This window comes from Gopherus evgoodei, chromosome 8, assembly GCF_007399415.2.
Source record: "Gopherus evgoodei ecotype Sinaloan lineage chromosome 8, rGopEvg1_v1.p, whole genome shotgun sequence".
In the NCBI taxonomy this organism is placed as follows: Eukaryota; Metazoa; Chordata; order Testudines; family Testudinidae; genus Gopherus; species Gopherus evgoodei.
In genome coordinates, this window is record NC_044329.1 from 43193710 (window position 1) to 43216659 (window position 22950).

At 42.6% G+C, this 22950-nt stretch overlaps 1 protein-coding gene across 5 annotated transcripts in view; it reads left to right on the forward strand.

Moving 5' to 3' along the window:
• ATF6 (activating transcription factor 6) overlaps positions 1-22950 on the forward strand; it is a 347497-nt gene that overhangs the window by 79011 nt on the left and 245536 nt on the right. For 3 of the 5 annotated variants that reach the window (XM_030573857.1, XM_030573858.1, XM_030573861.1), the window contains 3 exons: positions 12230-12415; positions 14449-14540; positions 16508-16528. In XM_030573857.1, the coding sequence (XP_030429717.1) occupies positions 12230-12415; positions 14449-14540; positions 16508-16528 (299 nt within the window). The remainder of the gene's footprint in view (positions 1-12229; positions 12416-14448; positions 14541-16507; positions 16529-22950) is intronic. The other 2 variants (XM_030573860.1, XM_030573859.1) reach the window with 1 other exon arrangement.

Genomic DNA, 22950 nt, shown 5'->3' on the forward strand with positions numbered 1-22950 from the left:
TGTGTTAGGGGCTTAAAGTTTTCTCAAAACAGTATTATTTGTAGGACTAATTTGAAATGGCAACTTCAGTTTGTAAAGTGCTTGAATTTTGTAGATAACTTGGAAGATGAGAGGACAATATGAGCCTAGTTGTTAGTGTTGTAAAAAAACACTATTTAGGGGGAAAACTTTCCCACACTTATTTTGGACTTCTTTTAAAAGCAAATATACAAGACATATGATATTATATGTAACTCTTTAATATGTGGTTGAGCAGTTAATTCTAGTGTTTAAGTTTTGGCATGTTCTGAATGTCTGCTATGAGTCAGAAAATTACTGCATAGTTCAGAAAAAAAACCTTCGAAGTGATAGCTCATCTCAATTGATTGGACTCTTCCAGTTGGTATGCAGACTTCCACCTTGTCATGTTCTCTGTATGTATAACTATCTCTTGTCTGTGTGTTCCATTCTGTGCATCCGAGGAAGTGAGCTGTAGCCCACAAAAGCTTATGCTGAAATAAATTTGTTAGTCTCTAAGTTGCCACAAGTACTCCTGTTCTTTTTGCGGATACAGACTAACAGCTGCTACTCTGAAACCTGCATAGTTCAGCATATTCATAAATGATCTGGAATATAGGGTGTTGTGAGTTAACAAAGTTTTAAGGCTATGCAAAATTAGTCAAGATAGTTAAGTCCAAAGGAGACTGTGAAGAGTTACAAAGGGATCTAAGAGAATTGAGTGACTGGGCAACAAAATGGCAGATGAAATTCAGTGTTGATAAATGCAAAGTAATGCGCGTTGGAAAAAATAATGCCAATTATACGTACAAAATGATGGGGTTAAGAAAGAGATCTTGGAATCATTGTGAATAGTTCTCTGAAAACATCCGCTCAGTGTGCAGCAGCAGTTTAAAAAGCTAAAAAAAGGTAAGAACTATTAGGGAAAGGGATAAATAATAAAACAGAAAATATAATGCCACTATCTAAATCCATGATACATCCGCATCTTGAATACTGAATGCAATTCCGTTCATCCCATCTCAAAAAAGATAAATTAGAATGGGAAAAGGTGCAGAGGAGGGAAACAGAAATGTTCGGGGTATGGAACAGCTTCTAATGAGGAGAGTTTGAAGAGACTGGGACTGTTCAGTTTAGAAAAGAGATGATTAAGGGTGGATATGCTAGAGGTCTATAAAATCATTACTGGTGAGGAGAAAGTTAATAAGGAAGTGTTATTTACTCCTTCTCATAACACAAGAACTAGAGGTCACCCAAAGAAGTTAATAGGCAACAGGTTTAAAACAAACACAGTGAAGTACTTGTTCACACAATACACAGTCAACCTGTGAAACTCATTGCTAGGGAATGTTGTGAAGGCCAAAAGTATGGGTTCAGAAAAAGAATGAGATAAGTTCATGGAGGATAGATTCATCAATGGCTATTAGCCAAGATGATCAGGGACTCGACCCTGTGTTCTGGGTATGTCTCAAATGCTGACTATCAGAAGCTGGGACTGGACAATGGGATGGATTAGTCAAAATTACCGTGTTCTTTTACTTTCCTCTGAAGCACCTGGTATAGGCCACTGTTGGAAGACAGGATACTGGGCTAGATGAACCATTGGTCTGACCCAGTATGGCTATTCTTATGTTATTGTCATAGGCCTTGTAACATGGCAGGGTTTTCTGCATAGGAGTTAAGATGAGACAGTGTTTCAGACAAGTTGTTATGACTGGGATTTTCAGCAGAGGACTTCAGTGTCACAATATTTCCTGCAGGGGAAGAGATTATTCAGGTCCTTCTATAATAATTTGGATTGACTGCAAGAAGGCAGTCCTTCAGTAGATTCACAGGGAGGATCTGCTGCTACTTTTTGTTTCAGTGTCAAGAATGGCTTGATAGTGCTGCTTTTCTGTGGCTGTAGGTTTAGTCATGGCAGGCACATGGTCTATTCCTGGATGGATTTTGAGTGTAATTTGTTCCTTTATAGTTAAGAGCACATTCAGCAGTCAGTTCAACAGAGCTTCATTAAAGCTCTTTTACTCTGGTGCATGAAATCACTGCCCACTCCTCCCAACCCTTATATAAGTGGTACCTCAGTGCAGTAGGAGTCAATCTATAACCTAGTGGTTAATCTGCTACCTTGCAGCAGACCCTGCCCTTAACCTGGTGGCTAATACTATATGCTACTATCTGGCAAACTAGAGTTCAGTTCCTATTCCTGATAATACTTTCCATTTGTATATTATCTTTTATCTAAGAGTCTTAATGTCAGGTTCTATTCTGAGAAGTAATTATGAAAATGGATAGCCCTGTAGTTTAGATGTTAGTATTCTGTGCAGAATGTAGGAAGCCCTACAATGTTTAAACCACTGAGTTATCCCTCCCCCTGTTGAAATTAGCATCTAAATTAGCTGTTACCCGTCAAGAATGAGATCTTGGAGTTATCATGAATAAGTCTCTGAAAACATCTGCTCAATGTGTGACGGTAGTCAAAAAAGCTAACAATATTAGAAACCATTAGGAAAGGGATGGATAATGAGACAGAAAATATCATAATGCCATATATAAAACCATGGTATACCCACACCTTGAATACTGGGTGCAGTTCTGGTTGCCCCAAAAAAGATGTATTCGAATAGGAATAAGAAGTACAGAGAAGAGCAACAAAAATGATTAGGAGTATGGCACAGCTTTTGTACGAGGAGAAACTAAAATGACTAGGTCTGTTCAGCTTAGAAAAGAAATGGCTAAGGGGGGATATGAGACAGGTCTTTAAAATCATGAGTGGGTGGGAGAAAGTGAATAAGGAAGTGTTATTTACTCTTTTCACATAACGCATGGATTAGCGGTCACCTAATTAAATTAATAGATAACTGGTTTAAAACAAACATAGTATTTCACCCTACAATGCACAGTCAACCAGTGGCACTTGTTGCAAGGAGATGTTGTGAAGGCCAAAATTATAAATGGGTTCAAAAAAGAATGAGATAAGTTGATGGAGGATAGATCCATCAATGGCAATCAGCCAAGATGGTTAGGGATGCAACCTCATGCTCTGGGTTTCCCTAAATCTCTGACTGCCAGAAGCTGGGACTGGATGACAGGGGATGGATCACTAAATAAATTGCTGTGTTCTGTTCGTTCCCTTTGAAGCATCTGGCACCATCCACTGTCAAAAGAGAGAATACCGGGATGGATGGACCATTGGTCTGACCCAGTATAGCCATTCTTATGTTTTTAAATTGGTGAGTGAGTGAGCGTGTGTGTAGATCTGTAAGATGCCTCCATGGTGAATGTTGCTACTTATTACCCTTTACAAGCTTGATTTTTTTGTTCCTTTTTAAAAGGAATTCAGTTCGAATTTTTGAGCTGTGGCTAGTGGACAGTTTTTGTCTAAATGCAAAGTAATTTCGACAAACCATTTGAAGGTAAAGGAGCCAGGAAAAATTGCTTTCACTTATGTTTGGAATTTGTTTTGTACATTTTTGATCTCTTGAACACCTTGTCTAAGGACCTATAAATGAGAGCTATCATAGAATATCAGGGTTGGAAGGGACCTCAGCATGACTTCGTGAGGTCCCTTCCAACCCTGATATTCTATTATTCAATTCTATGATCTAGTCCAACCCCCAGCTCAAAGCAGGACCAATTCCCAACTAAATCATCCCAGCCAGGGCTTTGTCAAGCCTGACCTTAAAAACTTATAAGGAAGGAGATTCCACCACCTCCCTAGGTAACCCATTCCAGTGCTTCACTACCCTCGTAGTGAAAAAGTTTTTCCTAATATCCAACCTAAACCTCCCCCACTGCAACTTGAGACTATTACTCCTTGTTCTGTCATCAGCTATCACTGAGAACATCCTCTTTAGAACCCCTTTTCAGGTAGTTGAAAGCAGCTATCAAATCCCCCCTCATTCTTCTCTTCTGCAGACTAAACAATCCCAGTTCCCTCAGCCTCTCATCAGAAGTCATGGGCTTCAGCCCCCTAATCATTTTTGTTGCCCTCCGCTGGACTCTTTCACATCCTTTTTGTAGTGTGGGGCCCAAAACTGGACACAGTACTCCAGATGAGGCCTCACTAATGTTGAATAGAGGGGAATGATCACGTCTCTCGATCTGCTGGCAGTGCCCCTAATTATATAGCCCCAAATGCCCATTAGCCATCTTGGCAACAAGGGTACACTGTTTACTCATATCCAGCTTCTCGTCCACCTTAACCCCTAAGTCCTTTTGTGCAGAACTGCTGCCTAGCCATTCGATCCCTAGTTTGTAGCAGTGCATGGGATTCTTCCATCCTAAGTGCAGACTCTGCACTTGTCCTTGTTGAACATCATCAGGTTTCTTTTGGCCCAATCCTCTAATTTATCTAGGTCCCTCTGTATCCTATCCCTACCTTCCAGCGTATCTACCACTCCTCCCAGTTTAGTGTCATCTGCAAACTTACTGAGAGTGCAGTCCACGCCATCCTCCAGATCATTAATGAAGTTACTGAACAAAACTGGCCCCAGGACCGACCCTTGGGGCGCTCCGCTTGATACCGGCTGCCAACTAGACATGGAGCCATTGACCACTACCCATTGAGCCCGACGATCTAGCCAGCTTTCTATCCACCTTATAGTCCATTCATCCAACCCATACTTCTTTAACTTGCTAGCAAGAATACTGTGGGAGACTGTATCAAAAGCTTTTCTAAAGTCAAGGAATAACACGTCCACTGCTTTCCCCTCATCCACAGAGCCAGTTATTTCATCATAGAGGGCAATTATGTTAGTCAGGCATGACTTGCCCTTGGTGAATCCATGCTGACTGTTCCTGATCACTTTCCTCTCCTCTAAGTGCCTCAGAATTGATTCCTTGAGGACCTGCTCCAAGATTTTTCCAGGTACTCAGGTGAAGCTGACTGGCTTGTAGTTCCCCGGATCCTCCTCCTTCCCTTTTTTAAAGATGGGCACTACATTAGCCTTTTTCCAGTCATCCGGGACCTCCCCCGATCGCCATGGGTTTTCAAGGATAATGGCCAATGACTCTGCAATCATATCCACCAACTCCTCTAGCACCCTTAGATGCAGCGCATCCAGCCCCATAGATTTGTGCTGATCCAGCTTTTCTAAATATTCCCGAACCACATCTTTCTCCACAGATGGCTGGTCACCTCCTCCCCATGCTGTGCTGCCCAGTGCAGTAGTCTGGGAGCTGACCTTGTCCATGAAGACAGAGGCAAAAAGATCATTGAGTACATTAACTTTTTCCACATCCTCTGTCAGTAGGTTGCCTCCCTCATTCAATAAGGGGCCCACACTTTCCTTGACTTTCTTCTTGTTGCTAACATACCTGAAGAAACCCTTCTTGTTACTCTTAACATCTCTTGCTAGCTGCAACTTCAAGTGTGATTTGACCTTCCTGATTTCACCCCTGCATGCCTGAGCAATATTTTTATACTCCTCCTTGGTCATTTGTCCAATTTTCCACTTCTTGTAAGCTTCTCTTTTTTGATTAAGATCAGCAAGGATTTCACTGTTAAGCCAAGCTGGTTGCTTGCCATATTTACTATTCTTTCTGCACATTGGGATGGTTTGTTCCTGCAACCTCAATAAGGATCTTTAAAATACAGCCAGCTCTCCTGAACTCCTGTAAGATCTCAGGAGTACTTTTGTACCAAGTTGAAGGAAGGGAAGAGTGTATTTGTGAAATTATTTGTCAACATCCTTCTTGAATTGTTGGCACCAGAACTGGACATAGTATTGCAGCAGTGGTAGTACTAGTGCCAATTTCCAAATACAGAGGTAAAATAACCTCTCTTCTCCTACTTGAGATGCCCCTGTTTATTTATCCCAGGATGACATTAGCTTTTTTGGCTTTTTTTCAGAATCACTGCTTCCCAGGATAGAGTCCCCCATCCTGTAAGTTCTTTATTCTGAGATGTATACATTTACATGTAGCCATATTGAAATGTATACTGTTTACTAAGCGATCCAGATTGCTCTGAAGCAGTAACCTGTCTTCTTCATTATTTACCACTCCCCCAAATTTTTGTGTCATCTGCAAACTTTTATCAGTGATGATTTTGTTTTTTCTTTCAGGTCACTGATAAAAGATGTCAAATAGTGTAGCGCCACTGGAAACAGACCTGCTTGATGTTCATTTCTCATTTACAGATACATTTTGAGACCTATCATTTAGACAGCGTTTAATCCATTTAATGTGTGCCATGTTAGTTTTATATTGTTCTAGTTTTTAATCAAAACGTCATGCTGTATCAAGTCAAGCACCTTACAGAAGTCCACATACATTACTTCAACACTATTACGTTTATCAACCAAACTTGTAATCTCATCAAAAAAAGATATCAAGTTAGTTTGACAGGATCTGTTTTCCATAAGCCCCTGTTGATTTGAATTAATTACATTGCCCTCATTGAGTTCATTATTAATCAAGTCCCATATCAGCTGCTCTATTATCTTGCATGGGATCATTGTCAGGCTGACAGGCCTATAATTACTTAGATCATCCCATTTATCCTTTTTAAATATTAGCACATTTGCTTTCTTCTGGAACTTCTCCAGTGCTCCAAGACTTATTTAACAGTCCAGCAAATGCCAGAGCCAACTCGTTTAAAACTCTTGGATGCAACTTATCTGGACCTGCTGATTTAAAAATGTCTGACTTTGCAGGATGTTAAACAGAAGCTACTAGAGTTATTAGTGGAATAAAAAGAGTGTTATCACCATATGATGAGACTGCATCACTTCTGCTCACCCCCAAAATAATGAACAGCAATTTGTATTGGATATCTCAGCCTTTTCTCTATTATTATTGATAATTCTACTATTTCCATCTAATAGTGGAGTAGTACCTTTGTGAAAATTATTTTTGTTCCTAATATATTTAAACAATTCTTTCTTATTGTTCTTAACTCTGTTGGGTGTAGATTTCTCCGAGTGTTCCTTCAGCAGCCAACATAGCAGAGACGCTGGAGGGAGGCTGATGCATCTCTGGTGTTATCTAAAGGATAAAAGTGTAGAGCTTAAGTAGCTTAGGTACCTGATCTGTGTTTTTCAGTTCTTGCCAATATTTGATTTTCTTTTAAATTTAATCTTAACTCTGAATTTTGTGGGTTTCTCATAGCTGTTTGATAAATACAAAGTTCTTGTGTAAGGATTTTAACCTTTCTTTACAAAAATACTCTCAATTTTGACTTATCAACATTTTTTCTCACTCTGAAACATTCTCCGAAGGGAAGGAGTAGAAGTGCTGAAGTTTGAGACATCTAAATTAAAGTGGCGGATATACTGTAATAAATAATCCTGCACAGGTTCTGGGGGATGATCTGGATGGGGCCCTGTCATAGGTCTCACCCTCACTCTGAACTTTAGGGTACAGATGTGGGGACCTGCATGAACACCTCTATGCTTAACTACCAGCTTAGATCTGGTCTCGCTGCCACCATCCAGATTTCTGAGTTATCTGGAAAACTCTCTTCCCCCCCAAAACGTTCCCTTCCCTGGGTAGCCTTGAGAGACTCCTCCACCAAGTCGCTGGTGAACACTGATCCAAATCCCTTGGATCTTAAAACAAGGAGTATTTAACCATCCTCCCTCTTTTCCCCCACGAATTCCTAGTGAGTCCAGATCGAATCCCCTTGGATCTTAAAACAAGGAAAAATCAATCAGATTCTTAAAAAGAAGACTTTTAATTAAAGGAAAGAAAAGTAAAAGAAAAAAACCTCTGGGAGACAGCATACAAGCTGATCTCACAGACCACAGATTTAAAATACAGGATGTTCCCCTGGGCAAAAACCTTAATACACACAAGAATACCCAATTTGATAATTCCCCTAATTACACAAAAACAAGTTACAAAAGAAAATAAACATAAACCTATTTATTCCTTTCTAAAATTTACTACTCTGATAAGAGGCTGGTTCCTTGATCTTTTTCACTCCGGCTGAAACTGAAACTGACTCTAAACAAAGGAAACTTCCCTCCTTCCTTTTGAAACATCTTGTTCCCCCATTGGTTCCTCTGGTCAAGTGTTAGCTAGGCTAGGTGAACTTCTTAACCCTATGCAGGTAAAAGAGGCATTAACTCTTAACTATCTGTTTATGACAGGCCCCAATCTATTTCATCTGTCTAACTTCCAGGATTCCAGACCTTTTACCTAAATAAGTAGACATTTAATGTTTGTTGACTGAAATACCGTGTGGCTCATAGAAACCAGAACTACTGTGTGAATGTGGTATATGTTGTATCTTACATCTCCAGTATAATACTGATTATCTGAACTCTGGGTAGTTGAAGCTCTCTCAGCCTCCAGACCTTATCATACGCCTTGCTCATCTAAAAACCTGTTTTCTGAAAAGGCTTTATACGCTTGCAAAATTGAATGTGTTTTGCAGTACCTGAAAAGTTTCATCAGTGCCTAGAAAAGTGTTTGTGCACAAAGCTCAGTGCTTACAGAGAACATTAAAAAACAAAACCAAACCAAAAAAAAATACTAACCCCAGCCCCACCCCACAAAGAAGTTGGAATAAGTACAAACAGCTTCATTTTCACAGGATTATGTCAGTGGCAGCAGACTAGCCATATTATAAATGATCTTTACAGAACGCAATTAGATCAGCAGGGAGAGAAGCCAAATCCTTAGTGCATTGTAGCTTGTTTTCTTGGTCTCTATAACCATGCTGTAAATATCATGAAGAAGAATAGTAGTGAAATGTTAGCCATGTGGCTTCTTCAGAATGATAGAATGACTGTCGGTGTCTGCAAGGAAAATTAGCTGCAAATGCTGCACAGCAGAACACTGTAGTTATGAGACAGTTATCTGCAGGAAGAAAATTTAGAGGAAAGCTGACACAAATAACGTGAACTTTGTCTCTTGTAGTTGCCGCAACCAAAGCTGTCTGGCTTGCAGAGTTTATGGACTCTGCTTTTCTTTTATCATTCTACTGATTTTCACAAATCCCTACTCCCAAAATTATTCAAATTATGTTCCTTTTTAATAAACCAAACTCTAACAGTTGTAAGCTACTAGTGTCTCCATTATTAGGCTATTGGAGTACTCCTTAGATGTATGAAAACAATTAGGTTTCAGTCTTGTGTCTCCAGTGCACTCCAGGCCAATACACATACTGTAACACCTTGCTTAACATTGTAGTTATGTTCCTGAAAAATGCTACTTTAAGCAAAACGTTGTTAAGCAAATCCAATTTCTGCATAAGAATTAATGTAAATAGGGGCGTTAGGTTCCAGGGAAATTTTTTTCAGCAGACAAAAAACACTATATATATACACAGAGTATAAGTTATAAACAAACAATTTAATACTGTACACAGCAATGATGATTGTGAAGCTTGGTTGAAGTGGTGAAGTTAGAGGGTGGAAGAGGGCGGGATATTTCCCAGGGAACTGCTAAATGATGAATTAGTGTTCGACTGAGCCCTCAAGGCTTAACATGTTGTTAATGTAGCCTCACACTCTACAGGGCAGCATGAATGGAGGGAGGGGAGATAGCATGGCAGACAGAGACATGTGGGGGAGAGAGAGAGAGAGAGAGATGTGCATTGCCCCTTTAAGTATGCTGACACCATTCTAAGTACATTGCGTTTAAAAAGATCAGGAAGTTGAGACAGGAGCTGCGGCCAGCAAGCTCTCTCTGTCCTGAGCCCTGTCATGTCCCCAGCCCGCTCTATATGGAGAAGGAGTAAGTGGGGTGCAGGAGTAGGGGGGAGGGCGACACTCTGACATTAGCCCCCTTCTTTCCCCCTCCCTTGCACAGCAAGCATGAGGCTTCCGGAAGCAGCTCCAAGGCAGAGGGCAGGAGCAGCACATGGCAGTTGGGGGAGGGACAGCTGAACTGCAGGCAATTAATAGCCTGCTGGGCGGCTGCTGCACAGGGAACTTAAGGGAGCGGGGAGCTGATAAGGGAGCTGAGGGTCCACCCTGTTTCCAAGGCTGCTCCTCCCCGCCGCCTCAAAGCACTGGACAAACCAGGCAGCTGCCAAACAACGTTATAAGGGAGCATTGCACAACTTTAAACGAGCATGTTCCCTAATTGATCAGCAAGGTAACATTGAAATAATGTTAACCGGGCTGACTTTAAGTGAGGAATTAGTGTATAAAAACACCGCACACCCTGTTGTGGTTTACTGGAAGTTGTTCCTTATCTTTAACTATGTGTCTCCATAATAAAGCAAGAACACAATTCCCATCCCTAGGCTATTCAGAAAACAAAGTCAGTGTAAGATTTAGAGCAGGGGTAGCAAACTAGCTCCAGATAATGCTAGTGTGGACCATGACTGTTCTTGTCTTTAACAGGGTGCTTTCAGGTCAGCTGAGGTCTCAAATTTATTTTCTTTTATTAAATTGATCAATGGAAATGTTTCTGTGCTTGGTTTTATTCCAGTGGAAGCAGTGTCCAGTGTCAGATTGAGATGTTGAAAGAGAAGGTGCTGGAACAAACTGATAATTTAAAGAGCAGCATTCTCATCCTCCTTGAACTCTGACATGGTCAAGTACTCTGTACTTTTTAAAATCCTGTCCTCTGTTGGCTTTTTCTGCTTCTCTTCCTGCCTGTTCAATCCCTCCTTTGGCAACTCATTTGATTCAGTAAATGGACCTTTGTGTAAATGAGAATCTGACTCAGAGTTTGGAAGGATAAATTCTTAGGCTTTAGGTTATAAACCAACATTGAGGACAATATATCACGGACTCACAGATCGTGCCCACTCATGGCCCCGTGCGGTCCGTGGGGGGTGCCCCTGTCAGTGAGACAGCCGTTCTCGGGGGTCCACTCTCTTGGGGTCAGGCCCCTCCACCTCCTGGAGCCGCACCTCTCTGAGCCTTAGCACGTCTGTCTCTCGCCGTGGGCCCCCTCAGGGAGTCCACGTGCTCTGGACCCCCCGGGCCTCCTCACCCCTGAAGGGGTTGGTGCAACCGTGTTCTCTAGACCAGAGTGACTCTCAGCCAGCATAAAACAGGAGGGTTTATTGAGAGTTAAACACAGCACAGGAAACTCTCAGGGCCTCAGGCCTGGCCTCCCTCAGCACAGCACATCCCAGTCTCCCCTGCATCCAGGTGGGCTCTGCCTGCTCCCTCTCTCCAGCCCAGGCCCCCCTGCTTCCCAGCTGGGCCTCTGATATCCCAAGCCCTGCCTCTGTCCATTGTCTTCTGTCCAGGTAAACAGGGTCGTAAAACAGGATGGCTGGGTCTTCTCTCCTCTCAGCCCTCCTCTGGCCCCATCTGGCTGGAACTGGTTGGTCAGGTCACCGGGGTCCTCCCACTGACCAGGACCGGCTGTGACTCCTGAGCTGGGTCATCAGGTCACCAGTTGCTGGCGTCTCCATCCTCCAGGTCATCGGCCGGGGTCCCAAGTTCCCTCTCCGGTGCTCTGTAACAACAAACTCCCTCTGCTCTCGCCTCGTCAAACCAGTAACAACTGGGGACACTGAGTCCCACTCCCTCTGCATGCAACCCACTGGAAAACACAGAAATCCCAAGACGCCCCCCCCCCCCCCCGCCGCTTCATCACACAATAGGAAAAAACTTCCCCTGCAACACAGTGCGGGGTTGTTGCCTGCAAATCCAAGAGTTTATTTACCAGTGCCTTGTTCAGTCTAGTTTTAAATAGCTTCTGAAATAGTATCCCAAGAGGAGTGGTAGAAATCTCATAATTTGACTTAATGTCGCTATTTACAAATTTCCTGACACTGAGCCTACATTTTCTTTAATTTCATTCTATTGCTCTTCATCCTCCCGATACCACCGTGCACAATCCTGTTTGCATAATGCTCATTCCTGGTGGTTACAATATGCTGTAGTGCATATAATCACTGTAATTGATGACTGTCCCCCCTCTTAGTCAAGATTTTTACAAACTGTGTATGTTAAGTTCTTTACCATTCCTCATAAATTGGTCCCTGAAAATCATTTGGTGCACAAGCACAGCAGTTGTCCTGCACTCCTATATATGGTGGGTACCAGTTTGTGCCAAGGAAATATGAAAGAGTACAGGTCAGAAAAGAGAAGAAATTGGGACATAATTCTTTCATTCCTTCTGTGATCTAATTCTTGGGGGTATATCCTGATAAGAAACTAGGTGCTGTGGTGATGAACACATTAGGAACTTCTGGATAAAAGTGCTCAGTTGGCTGAAAAAGTAGCGGAGCAGAAGTTGTGTATGAGATGACCAGTGTGCAAGTAGGTTAGGTTAGGGTTCCCTATTTTAACCAGACTGCTTGGTCCCCATCTAGATTAACATCCTGAGAAGACAGCAACGCATGATCAAAAACCGGGAGTCTGCCTGCCAGTCACGCAGGAAGAAGAAGGAATACATGTTGGGGCTGGAGAGCAGGCTGAAGGCTGCCTTACTGGAGAATGAGCAGCTCAAGAGAGAGAATGGCTCACTGAAGAGGCAACTGGAGGAATTGGTGTTAGAGGTAAGAAGTGTTTGTGGAAGGACAAAATCCATGCAGTGCTTTGCTTAGAACAGCATGATAATGAACTTGTGTTGGTATAAGTATCATAATGGCATGTGCCAACAACTGGGGGACAATAGGGATGGCTGTTATGGACCTCTATCTGCTATTAGTTTAAAATAATGCACATGTTCATCATGTTCCCCCTTCTTTTTCCCTCACCTGCTGGTCTGGAGCCAGAGTCCCCATGTCAGCATGGTGTCCAGATACACTGCTAGATGCATCATTTCTGAATTACATTTGTTTACTTACCCAACTAATTACCATTGTTAATTAAATTGACATTTGAAGGAAACTCTACACTAAATTAAGTGATGTGCTTCTCACATGCAGTTACGCTCCCTCCATGCCACCATTCAGAATTGTTGGCATAGAAGCCTAGAGTCACTGTGATCATCTGCTTGATCCTATATAACACAGGCCATAGAACTTTCATGGGATAAGTCCTAGAGCATGTATTTTTAGAAAAACACCCAATCTTGATTTTAAAATTGTCACCCCATCCTTATGCTGCTCTTTGTTCTTTCCCCATATGCCTGGGAGGATATTTCTGCTTCTCAAGCAATAATTGCATCAGAAAAGAACCAAGTGACAGTCCTAGTCGGTTTCCCTTTATTCTCCTGCTTGGGCATGCTGTGTGCAGGAGCAGCACTAGCGGGAGCCTCTGCTTTCACTGGCATGGAAAAAGGGAGAAACGATCTGCAGGATGACTTCAGGATTGCATTTTTCTGTGGGATAGCTTCCAAATGTTAACCCCGCTACATAATTCCCATTATAATTCACTTCAGTTTCCTCTAGCAACTGTCTGTGGAAAAGAGATTATTCCAGAGACTTCCTTAAACATCTCATTTCCATCAAGATGTCTTTATTTCAGATCAAACCCTTTAAAGGTGACTAAAAGAGGGACTGAAAGAGCAAGTGTTAGACTGGCCTTCGTAGTATTTAAATGTGTGAAGAAGGCCTGGAAAGCTCTCCCTTTCCTCAATTTTTTTCACTTTAAAAATATCCAGGCTTGTCTTCCATGTTATCCTAAATGCACCTCATTCCTGGAGGACCCAGTATTGTGGATTGGGAACTCATAGCCTTAAATGTAAGAGCTAAAGTAGTTGAATCTTAAATCAAAGAGCTTTTCTTCTACTGATTGACAGGCATTTGAGCTACACGAAGCTGATTAAAAATCACTTCCCCTTCAGTTAGAAGCGGGAAAGAAAGGAGGAATAGACCCATGGTCAGGATACTACCTGAGGTATAGGCTTTGTCTACACTACACAGCTTTTAATGACATGGCTGGGTCGTTACAGCTGTGCCGCTAGAAGTTGTTCAGTGTAGCTGCTGTTTGTTGGCTCTCCTGCTGACATAAAACTTCCACCTCCAACAAGCGGCATTCATGCTGTTCACTCTGGTGTTTGTCATGGGAAAATTGTGGGGTTTTTTGGGGTGGGGGTGGGGTTAACACCTCTGAAAGATAAAAGTTTTGTCATTCAGTTGCCAGTGTAGACATAGCTTTAGGAGAAATGGGTTCAATTCCCGTCTCTTCCACAGACTCCCTGATGGCCTTGGGAAAGTCACTCTGTACATCATCTTTCCATCTGTACAATGGGGATAATACTACTGCCCTGTTTCAAGGGGAGGATTAATATATTATAGACTCAGGTGTTCAGATACTGTGGTGATGGGAGACAGATAAGAGCCTTAGATAAATTTATTAGTGTTAATTCCTTGTTGTAAACTGTTGGTTCTCCAGTTGTCCATAGAAAATTTGGGTAGATGGGACTTGAATGCAATGTAAAAGAGGTCTAGATTTATTTTTAGAAAGATCTGGCTGCATTCATACATCTTTATGAAAAAAGGGGAAACTCATTTTTATCTCTGCAGTTTTACGCTCTGCAAGTCATCCTTAATATAAAAGGCAACAACAGGGGTTAGTGTCTGAAATGCATTTGTGTTTTCAAATCCTCACTTACACTGAGTATGTGCTCCGTCTCCCTGTTTAGAACCAGAATCTTAAAATCCCCTCTCCAAAAAGAAGAGCTGTGTGTGTGATGGTGATATTGGCCTTTCTAATGTTGAACTATGGCCCACTCAGGTAAGCTACCTTCAAGCTCCCTTCATCCTCTCTCCACAACAATAGAATTAATTATTGATATGAATTCATAGCCTTGATTATCTGCCCTCCTCCCAGTTCATTTCTACCTAAATCTTTAATATGGTCTGTCTGGTGGTGGGAGGCCATGGGTTCACAGCATAGTTTTTTTTCTTTACCATCTTCCACACTAAGAGGGCTTCTTAATAGTTGACATGTTACCATGGATAATAACAGAGTGAATGATACTGGGGGAGGGTGTGTATTCCACCTCCCCCCCCTTCTTCTTTCTCCACTCTCTCAATTTTTGAAAGTTGGAGAAGCTTTGAAAAGTAATAGTGGAAAAAGGTACAGGGAGGATCCCTTGATATAATTTACTCTCTTGCATTCAGTGACAAAAGGGGAGAAAACAAATCCCAAGTTTCAAAATGATTTTGGTTTTCAAAAACAAGTGAAAATCTCAATTAAAAAAAAAAGACAAGTTCTGACAAAAAACTTAGTTTGTGAAACCTCATTTTTCCCTCTTTTTGGTCAAAATAAAATCCAGTTGTCTCTAGCTCCCTGACTTTGATACGATCAGTCTTAAAATTTGGCTCTTCTGTCAGTTTGTCAGCATCCCTTTCAGTTGAGCAAGTGGAGTTAGTTTAGAAGCAGAAATATTACTTCTGCACCAAAAATTAAAAATTCTGCACACAATATTTTAAAATTCTACAAATTTTATTTGTCAGATAAATGTGGAGATTCCAGCATGGCACTGGGGAACATTGGCTGCACAGAGGTGGGAGATCACTGTGCAGCCGCCGCCCCTCCCCTCCACCCCCGGTACACGGACTCAGCAGTGAGGCTGCACACAACCCTGACAACAGGGCAAGGACCGGGCCTGCCTCAGAAATACCTCAGGATTCTTCCTCTCTGTGCCAGATGCACCAGGTGTGGGCAGGCAGGCTCGATCCAAGTGTGGAGGTGCTTAGTCTGGGGGATCCAGATGTGGGTTGAGAGGATTCTGTGTGGGGAAACCTGGGTGTGGGCAGCTCAGAGGAATCCATTTGTGGGGGGATCTGGATGCACAGGGGCTTGTTGGGGGGGGGTTCTTGGTGCATTAGTAATGGGACTCTGCAGGGTGGGGGTCTAGGTGAAGGTGGTTGGGGCTAAGCAAGGGGGGTTCTGGGCATGGGGAGGATAGAGCTTGGCGGGGGAGGTCTGGATGTTGGGGCTTAGTGGGAGGTCCAGATGCTGGGGGAGTACTCTATGTGCAGCTGGTTGGGGCTTGGGGTGGGGAGCTGTGTGTGGGTGGCTCGTCGGGGTGGTCCAGGTGAAGTGGGGCTCATCAGGGGGGTTCTGAGTGTAGAGGGGGTGAGGGTCAGCAGAACGGTCTGCGTATGAGGAGGTCTGGATGCATGGGGGAGCAGGTCCCTGTACAGGGATCCCTCCCTTGCAGCTGAGGAGCTATGGGTGTAGGAAGTGGCAGGGAGTTTGCAGAACTTCGTGCATCTGGGGGAAAAAATCCGGGGGTAGGTCTGACCCAGCCCTGGATGCTGGGAAGAGGAAGTCCCATCCTGCCCAGCCCAGCCAGGACTGGCAGCTGAGCCCGGCACAGGGTAGGAGCCACTAGAAGGGTCTTCCCCAGCTCCCCACCCCACAGTGATTTACCTCTCTGCCAGCTGCCAATGGCACCCAGAACATACTGCTGGGGAGGAGCACATGACCGCTCTTGTGACTTCCCTTTGCTTTCCCATCAGGAAGTCATTTTTCTACAGGGAAGCAAAGAAATCTGTAGGGGATATACATTCTGTGCATGTACAGTAGCGCAGAATCCCCCCAGGAGTATATAATAATGTATTTGTTCTACTATCATGGAACTTTTGTCTGACTCTTTGCTGCTTCTCCATAAAGAGTCACAGTAGGCATTGCTTAAAATTGTGAATTTCTCTTGTTTCCCTTCTCCATCATGGGCATATCTCTCATTTCAGAAGGGCCAGACTTCTGGATATGTAAGTTATAGTCATAACTCTGTTTAGGCTCTTCTGATAATCTGATTTATGAAGTTCCCATCGTAATGGGAAAGCAACGCTGCAGAGAGAATGTTGTGAATTCCCTTTGACTGACTAGTTCCCTGTGTACCAAACAATGTACAGTTGAACATAAAGCATATACACTAATGCTTTTTAAGATGGGAATTGAAATTAATGTAGATAGCCAAGGGAGCAAGGGAAGGTCTTTTAGTAGAATGCCCAGTGGGACACAGAGTGAGGGATTGGGAAAGAACTCCATTCCCTCTCAGGTCTATTGTAAATAAATCTTTAGCATAATGGGGACAAAACTAGAGGTTTGTCTTTTGTTTTTTTTTGGATTCTGGGATTACATCCCTGTTCACTAAACCTGGCTTTGGAAAGTGGGGCTCTGTCCTTTGTGGAACTCCTTCCTACTCTACAGGTGGAACACTACAATAGACCTCCAGTTGCTGTATACTGTATGTGCCCGTTCAGTATATGAAGAATCACCCTTAATGTAAGAGAGAGAGAGATTAGAAGAATCTGGATATTCTTAAAAGGGTACTGCCAAGATGATCCTGTATTTGAAAATGAAATGTTTACCAACACCAGTTAGATTGTTAAAAATGAAAGGACTTTAAACTCTAAGTGACTTGCTAGTATTGATGCTATCTGTCTTCACCTTCACTTCCCTCAGTGTCAGCAGTGAAACTGGACAGGACAGTTTTGTTTATTTCTGATATTAAGCCCAGTTTGCTGCACATCAGTTGTTATATTTGTGATTCAGACGCTGCGGTGAAAAGTTTAAAACCTGTACTTATCTTCAAACCACCTCATTTACATTGATTTTTAAAACTCTGAAAATACACATTTTCCCCAGTACATAAAATTTGGACCTACACTACTTGTTTTTGTGCCTTGAACGTATGAGCAAATGAAGTTAGTTCTTTTGTGGCTGTGTATGCTATGGAAATGCTCATGGGCTTTATTTTATAAACACAGGACAGTTGCTGGATTTTCTGGCTTTTGCAGAACTTTATAGGTGTTTTACATAGAGCCTACTGTGTGAATTCCTGCAATATTGTATGAAATTAAACCACACTTTTCACCCAGCAACTGAAAATAGAATGAATAGACTTATTATAATCTAATCTACAGAAAATCTACCAGGCAGGTTATAGAGAAGTAAAAGAAGTCCTTTAAAACTCTTTAAGTCCTGCCTCTTCAAACAGTGATTCTCTCAGACATTACAAGATAAGTGTTGGGGCTAATGAGTGCAGGAATGGGAGATATCCTAAGAAAGTATAGGTACTTTGGGCAGCAATGGGTGAAGATATAGGAGATTGCACTATTAACTCATAAAGTTGAGCTCCTGGCCACTTGTGATTGAAGAGCCCATGGCATTGTCTATAGCAGTAGGGAAGCTAATTCAGGTGCCCTGGAAACACTTCCAGTTTGAGTAATTACTTTCTGCCTCCTTAAATCTCAGTGTAGTTTTAGTTGCACAGGGTTTTCTACTTCCTGTCCTAAATTGGCATGTGGAGTTGCTATGCGCTATTTAGCATGAAACACAGCAGCTGTTAGCCATGAATTAAGTAATGCCTTCGTAGTTTATAAATTGCTTTGGGATCTTTTAGGGTGAAATGTGCTATAGAAATGGAAAATAATGGTTACAAAACAAGATACTGCTCTCTTCTGAGAGTTCAAAAGCTTTAAGAACAAACATTTTTGTGGGACTGAAGTCACTGCTATGAGGGTTTGAGAATAATTCTGGCTGTATTTCTAAATTTGAATGTCAGTTTAGGGTGGATGGATGGTTTATTTTGGTGGGTTTGTTTTTTAATTAAAGAAAAAATCTCCACCCTGGTGAGAGAATGCACATAAAAATATTCTTCTGCTTGGAAGGTGTAACAGGGTTGCACTCACCTCTCACAAGTGCCCCCTGGCCAAATATGTGTGCCTGCACTCCCTCTCCGTTTGTGGTGGGTCTTTGGTGACTCAGCCTTCCAGCCAAGTCATACACAGTCTGTCTGTGATGTAAAAGCAACACAAACCCCGTTTGGGGCACAAGTCCAACAGGAGCCTCTCTCAGTGCCCTCTGTGATGTGTCTCAGTTTGTCCCTGCTCTGGAATAGAGCAGTGCCTCAGGGCTCCTTCCCTGGAGGCAATGTCTTCGCCCTCTCAGGGCTTTTCTAGCCCAAGCTCTTAAGCTGGCCCACTACAGTTCAGTCCTCCAGTTTGTCTAGATCACTCTGGACTCTATCCCTATCCTCCAGCATATCTACCTCTTCCCCCAGCTTAGTGTCATCTGCAAACTTGCTGAGGGTGCAATTAATCCCATCATCCAGATCATTAATAAAGATGTTGAACAAAACCGGCCCCAGGACTTACCCTTGAGGCACTCCACTTGATACCGGCTGCCAACTAGACATTGAGCTATTGATCACTACCCGTTGAGCCCAACAATCTAGCCAGCTTTCTATCCACCTTATAGTCCATTCGTCCAATCCGTACTTTTTTAACTTGCTGGCAAGAATACTGTGGATCCAACAAAAATAGTGTGGTGCTGTCATAAACAGATAGCTAAGAGTTAATGTCTCTTTCACCTGAAGCACCTGACCAGAGGACCAATCAGGAAACAGGATTTTTTTTCAACTCTGGGTGGAGGGAAGTTTGTGTCAGAGTCTTTGTCTGTCTGCCTGCTTTTCTCTCAGCTTTGAGAAGTGATTTCTGTTTTCTAATCTTCTGTTTCCAAGTTGTAAGGACAAAGAGATCAAATAGTGAATTATATGATTTCTTTTCTTTGGTATTTACATGTCTGTAGTTGCTGGAGTGCTTTAATTTGTATTCTTTTTGAATAAGGCTGTTTATTCAATATTTCTTTTAAGCAATTGACCCTGTATTTGTCACCTTAATACAGAGAGACCATTTGTATGTATTTTCTTTCTTTTTATATAAAGCTTTCTTTTAAGACCTGTTGGAGTTTTCTTTAGTGGGGAACTTCAGGGAATTGGGTCTGCAGCTCACCAGGGAATTGGTGGGAGGAAGAAGTCAGGGGGAAGTCTGATTTTGCATTCCCTCTGGGTGAAGAGGAAAGTGCTTTTGTTTCCAGGATTGGAATTACAGAGGGTGGACTCCTTCTGCTTAGATTCACGGAGATTGCTTCTGTGTATCTCTCCAGGAGCACCTGGAGGGGGGAAGGGAAAAAGGATTATTTCCCTTTGTTGTGAGACTCAAGGGATTTGGGTCTTGGGATCCCCAGGGAAGGTTTTTCAGGGGGACCACAGTGCCCCAAAACACTCTAATTTTTTGGGTGGTGGCAGCTTTACCAGGTCCAAGCTGGTAACTAAGCTTGGAGGTTTTCATGCTAACCCCCATATTTTGGATGCAAAGGTCCAAATCTGGGACTAAGGTTTGACAGGTGCACTCCTGCTTCTTGTGCTCCCATCACAGAGAGGTCTGAGGAGCACTGCTTTGTTCCATCCAAAGGAGGAAGTGTTGCTAGTCTTGCACCCAGTTCCTAACTCCTTGGTGGTATATGTGGTCATGGAGAGATCCAGGCTGCAACATCCAACAACTACTCCCTCAGACGTGGGTACCAAATGGCTCGATCTCCAGGGATCAAACGACTTCTCCTCCACCTCTCTCCAATTCAGGATTTCAAATTACCAGGCTGTTCGAGTTAATATGATTTAACCAATTATACAAAGGTTTTAGAATTCAAAGACAGACTACCTCAGGAAAATGGAGCCCGCTGCCAGTCCTTAATTGATGAGGGCAAACTGGTGGCTAAGATTTCCTTCCAAGCTATAGAAGATGTTACAGACACTGCATCCAGAGGGATAGCTACAATCATTCTTATGAGGAGAGATTCCTGCTTACAGTCCTCAGGTTTCTCTAGGGAGGTGCAGAATACCATGTGGGATCTGCCCTTCAATACAGTTAATCTCTTCCATAAGAAGACAGCTAAATCTGTTCACCCTGTCAAGGACCTGAGTACAGCTTTTTGCTCACTGTACATCTATACTCCTTCCCCTAAGAGAAAGCATCACAGGCAAGGATACAGAGCAAGACCACCTCCTCAACCTTTTTACCACCAATGCCTCTGTAAATGACAGAGGGTGCACAAGCCCAGACACACAGTGCCTGTGACATCCTTTTCCACCCCTCACTCTAACTCTCAATCAAGGAATTTCTTTTGATGGGACTGTTAAGACTTGTGTCCCTTTACTGATGCCACATCATTCCCCCTCCCCCTTTCAGTTTTTTGGAGGCTGCCTTACTCAGTTAGCCTGGAACTGGAGAGCCCTAACAGTTGACAAGTGTGTACTGGAAAGTATTCATTGTGGCTGTCTGATCAAGTTTCTGTCAACTCTTACCCACAAACCCCCTTCTTGGTTCCTTTTCAGGGACCAATCTCACAAGGAAATTGTCTATCAAGAAGTGGACTCCATATCCCCATCAGGGAAAAGGATGCTGCTCCCCATAATTCTTAATTTCCAGACAGAATGGAGGATGGAGGCCTATTCTGGACCTACAGCATCTAAATATGTTCATCCAAAGATTAAAATTCCACATGGTCATATTTTTATCAATAATTTCCTCCCTAGAAGAGGGCACATGGTTTGTGGCTATCCATATGAAAGACACATACTTTTCACATAAACATTTACCCACACTGTAAGCAGATGCTTGTGGGCAGACGAGCTGAGAGCTTCAGTAGATCTGTGAATCAGAACTGTCTTGGCCAGCTGGGCACAATAAGGATGACTCAAGCGCTGTCATGATAGATTTTCCATAGAACCTGTGGTATTAATGGGATTGGAGAGAAGGCATATCAGTTCCTCAGATTCCTCTTTGGTCAAGACCATTGCCATTCAGGGTCCTTCCATTAAGTCTAGCTAAAACACCCAGAGTTTTTACGAAAGCTTATTTCAGTGGTGGCAACTTGGATGAGAAGAAATGGGTTCACCATCTTCCCATACCTCGACAACAGGCTCCTAAAGGGCATATCATACAAGCAAGTCAGTTTGGCAACTCGTTTCCTTCTTTGCCTGCATCCTTCTCTAGTAATTTGTATTGATCATAAGAAGTCTTTGTTGACCCCCACAAAGTCCACATTCTTCATTTGAGTGACCTTGGACTTGACCACAGCACATAACTTATCTACCTCTTGAGAGATTCCATGTTATGGGTGCTCTCATAAACCAGGTCACCCTCAAGCCCCAGACTTCAGTCAGATCATGCCTGCCTCCTCTCGGCCATGTGGCCTCATACACACATCTGACACCATTTGCCAGGCTCCATCTCCATTGTCAGCAAACCTAGCTTGTCTATTCACCAGAAAGGGCAACACCAATGCCAAAGTAATAATTCCTTCCAAGGGTCTGGACTCTTATTTGGTGGACAAAACTGGAGAACGTTTGCATGGGGATCACTTTCCTCACACTGATACCCAAGACAACCATCATTACCAAAGCCTCCCTCTTAGGTTCGGGTGCTCATATGGATGATCATGCTGTACAAGGCATCTGGACCCTTTCAGAGTCCAGGATGCATAATTATTAGAACTGAGAGAAGTCCTTTGGCCCTGCAAAGCCTTCCTCCCCCTCATCTGATTTTGATGTATCCAAATAGTGTCGAACCAGTGGACAACTGTCTTCTGTATGGTAATAGGGAGATTAGAGAGATTATAAAAATAAAATACTCATTAATAATGGGGGATTTCAACTATCCCCACATTGACTGGGTACATGTCACCTCAGGACGGGATGCATAGATAAAATTCCTTGACACCTTAAATGACTGCATCTTGGAGCAGTTAGTCCTGGAACCCACAAGGGGAGAAGCAATTCTTGATTTAGTCCTAAATGGAGCACAGGATCTGGTTCAAGAGGTGAATATAGTTGGACCACTTGGTAATAGTGACCATAATATATTACATTTAACATCCCTATGGTGGGGAAAACACCTCAGCAGCCCAACATTGCAGCATTTAATATCAGAAATGGGAACTACACAAAAATGAGGATGTTATACAGAAATTAAAAGGTACAGTGCAAAAAATGAAATCCTTGCAAGCTGCATGGAAAATTTGTAAAGACCCCATAATAGAGGCTCAACTTAAATGTATACCCCAAATTAAAAAACATAGTAAGAGAACAAAAAAGAGCCACTATGCCTAAACAACAACGTCAAAGAAGCAGCGAGAGGCAAAAAGGCATCCTTTAAAAAGTGGAAGTTAAATCCTAGTGAGGAAAATAGAAAGGAGCATAAACTTTGGCAAATGAAATATAAAAATATAATTAGGAAGGCCAAAAAACAATTTTAAGAACAGCTACCCAAAAACTCAAAAGTAATATCAATTTTTTTTAAAGTACATCAGACACAAGAAGCCTGCTAAATAACTAGTGGGGCCATTG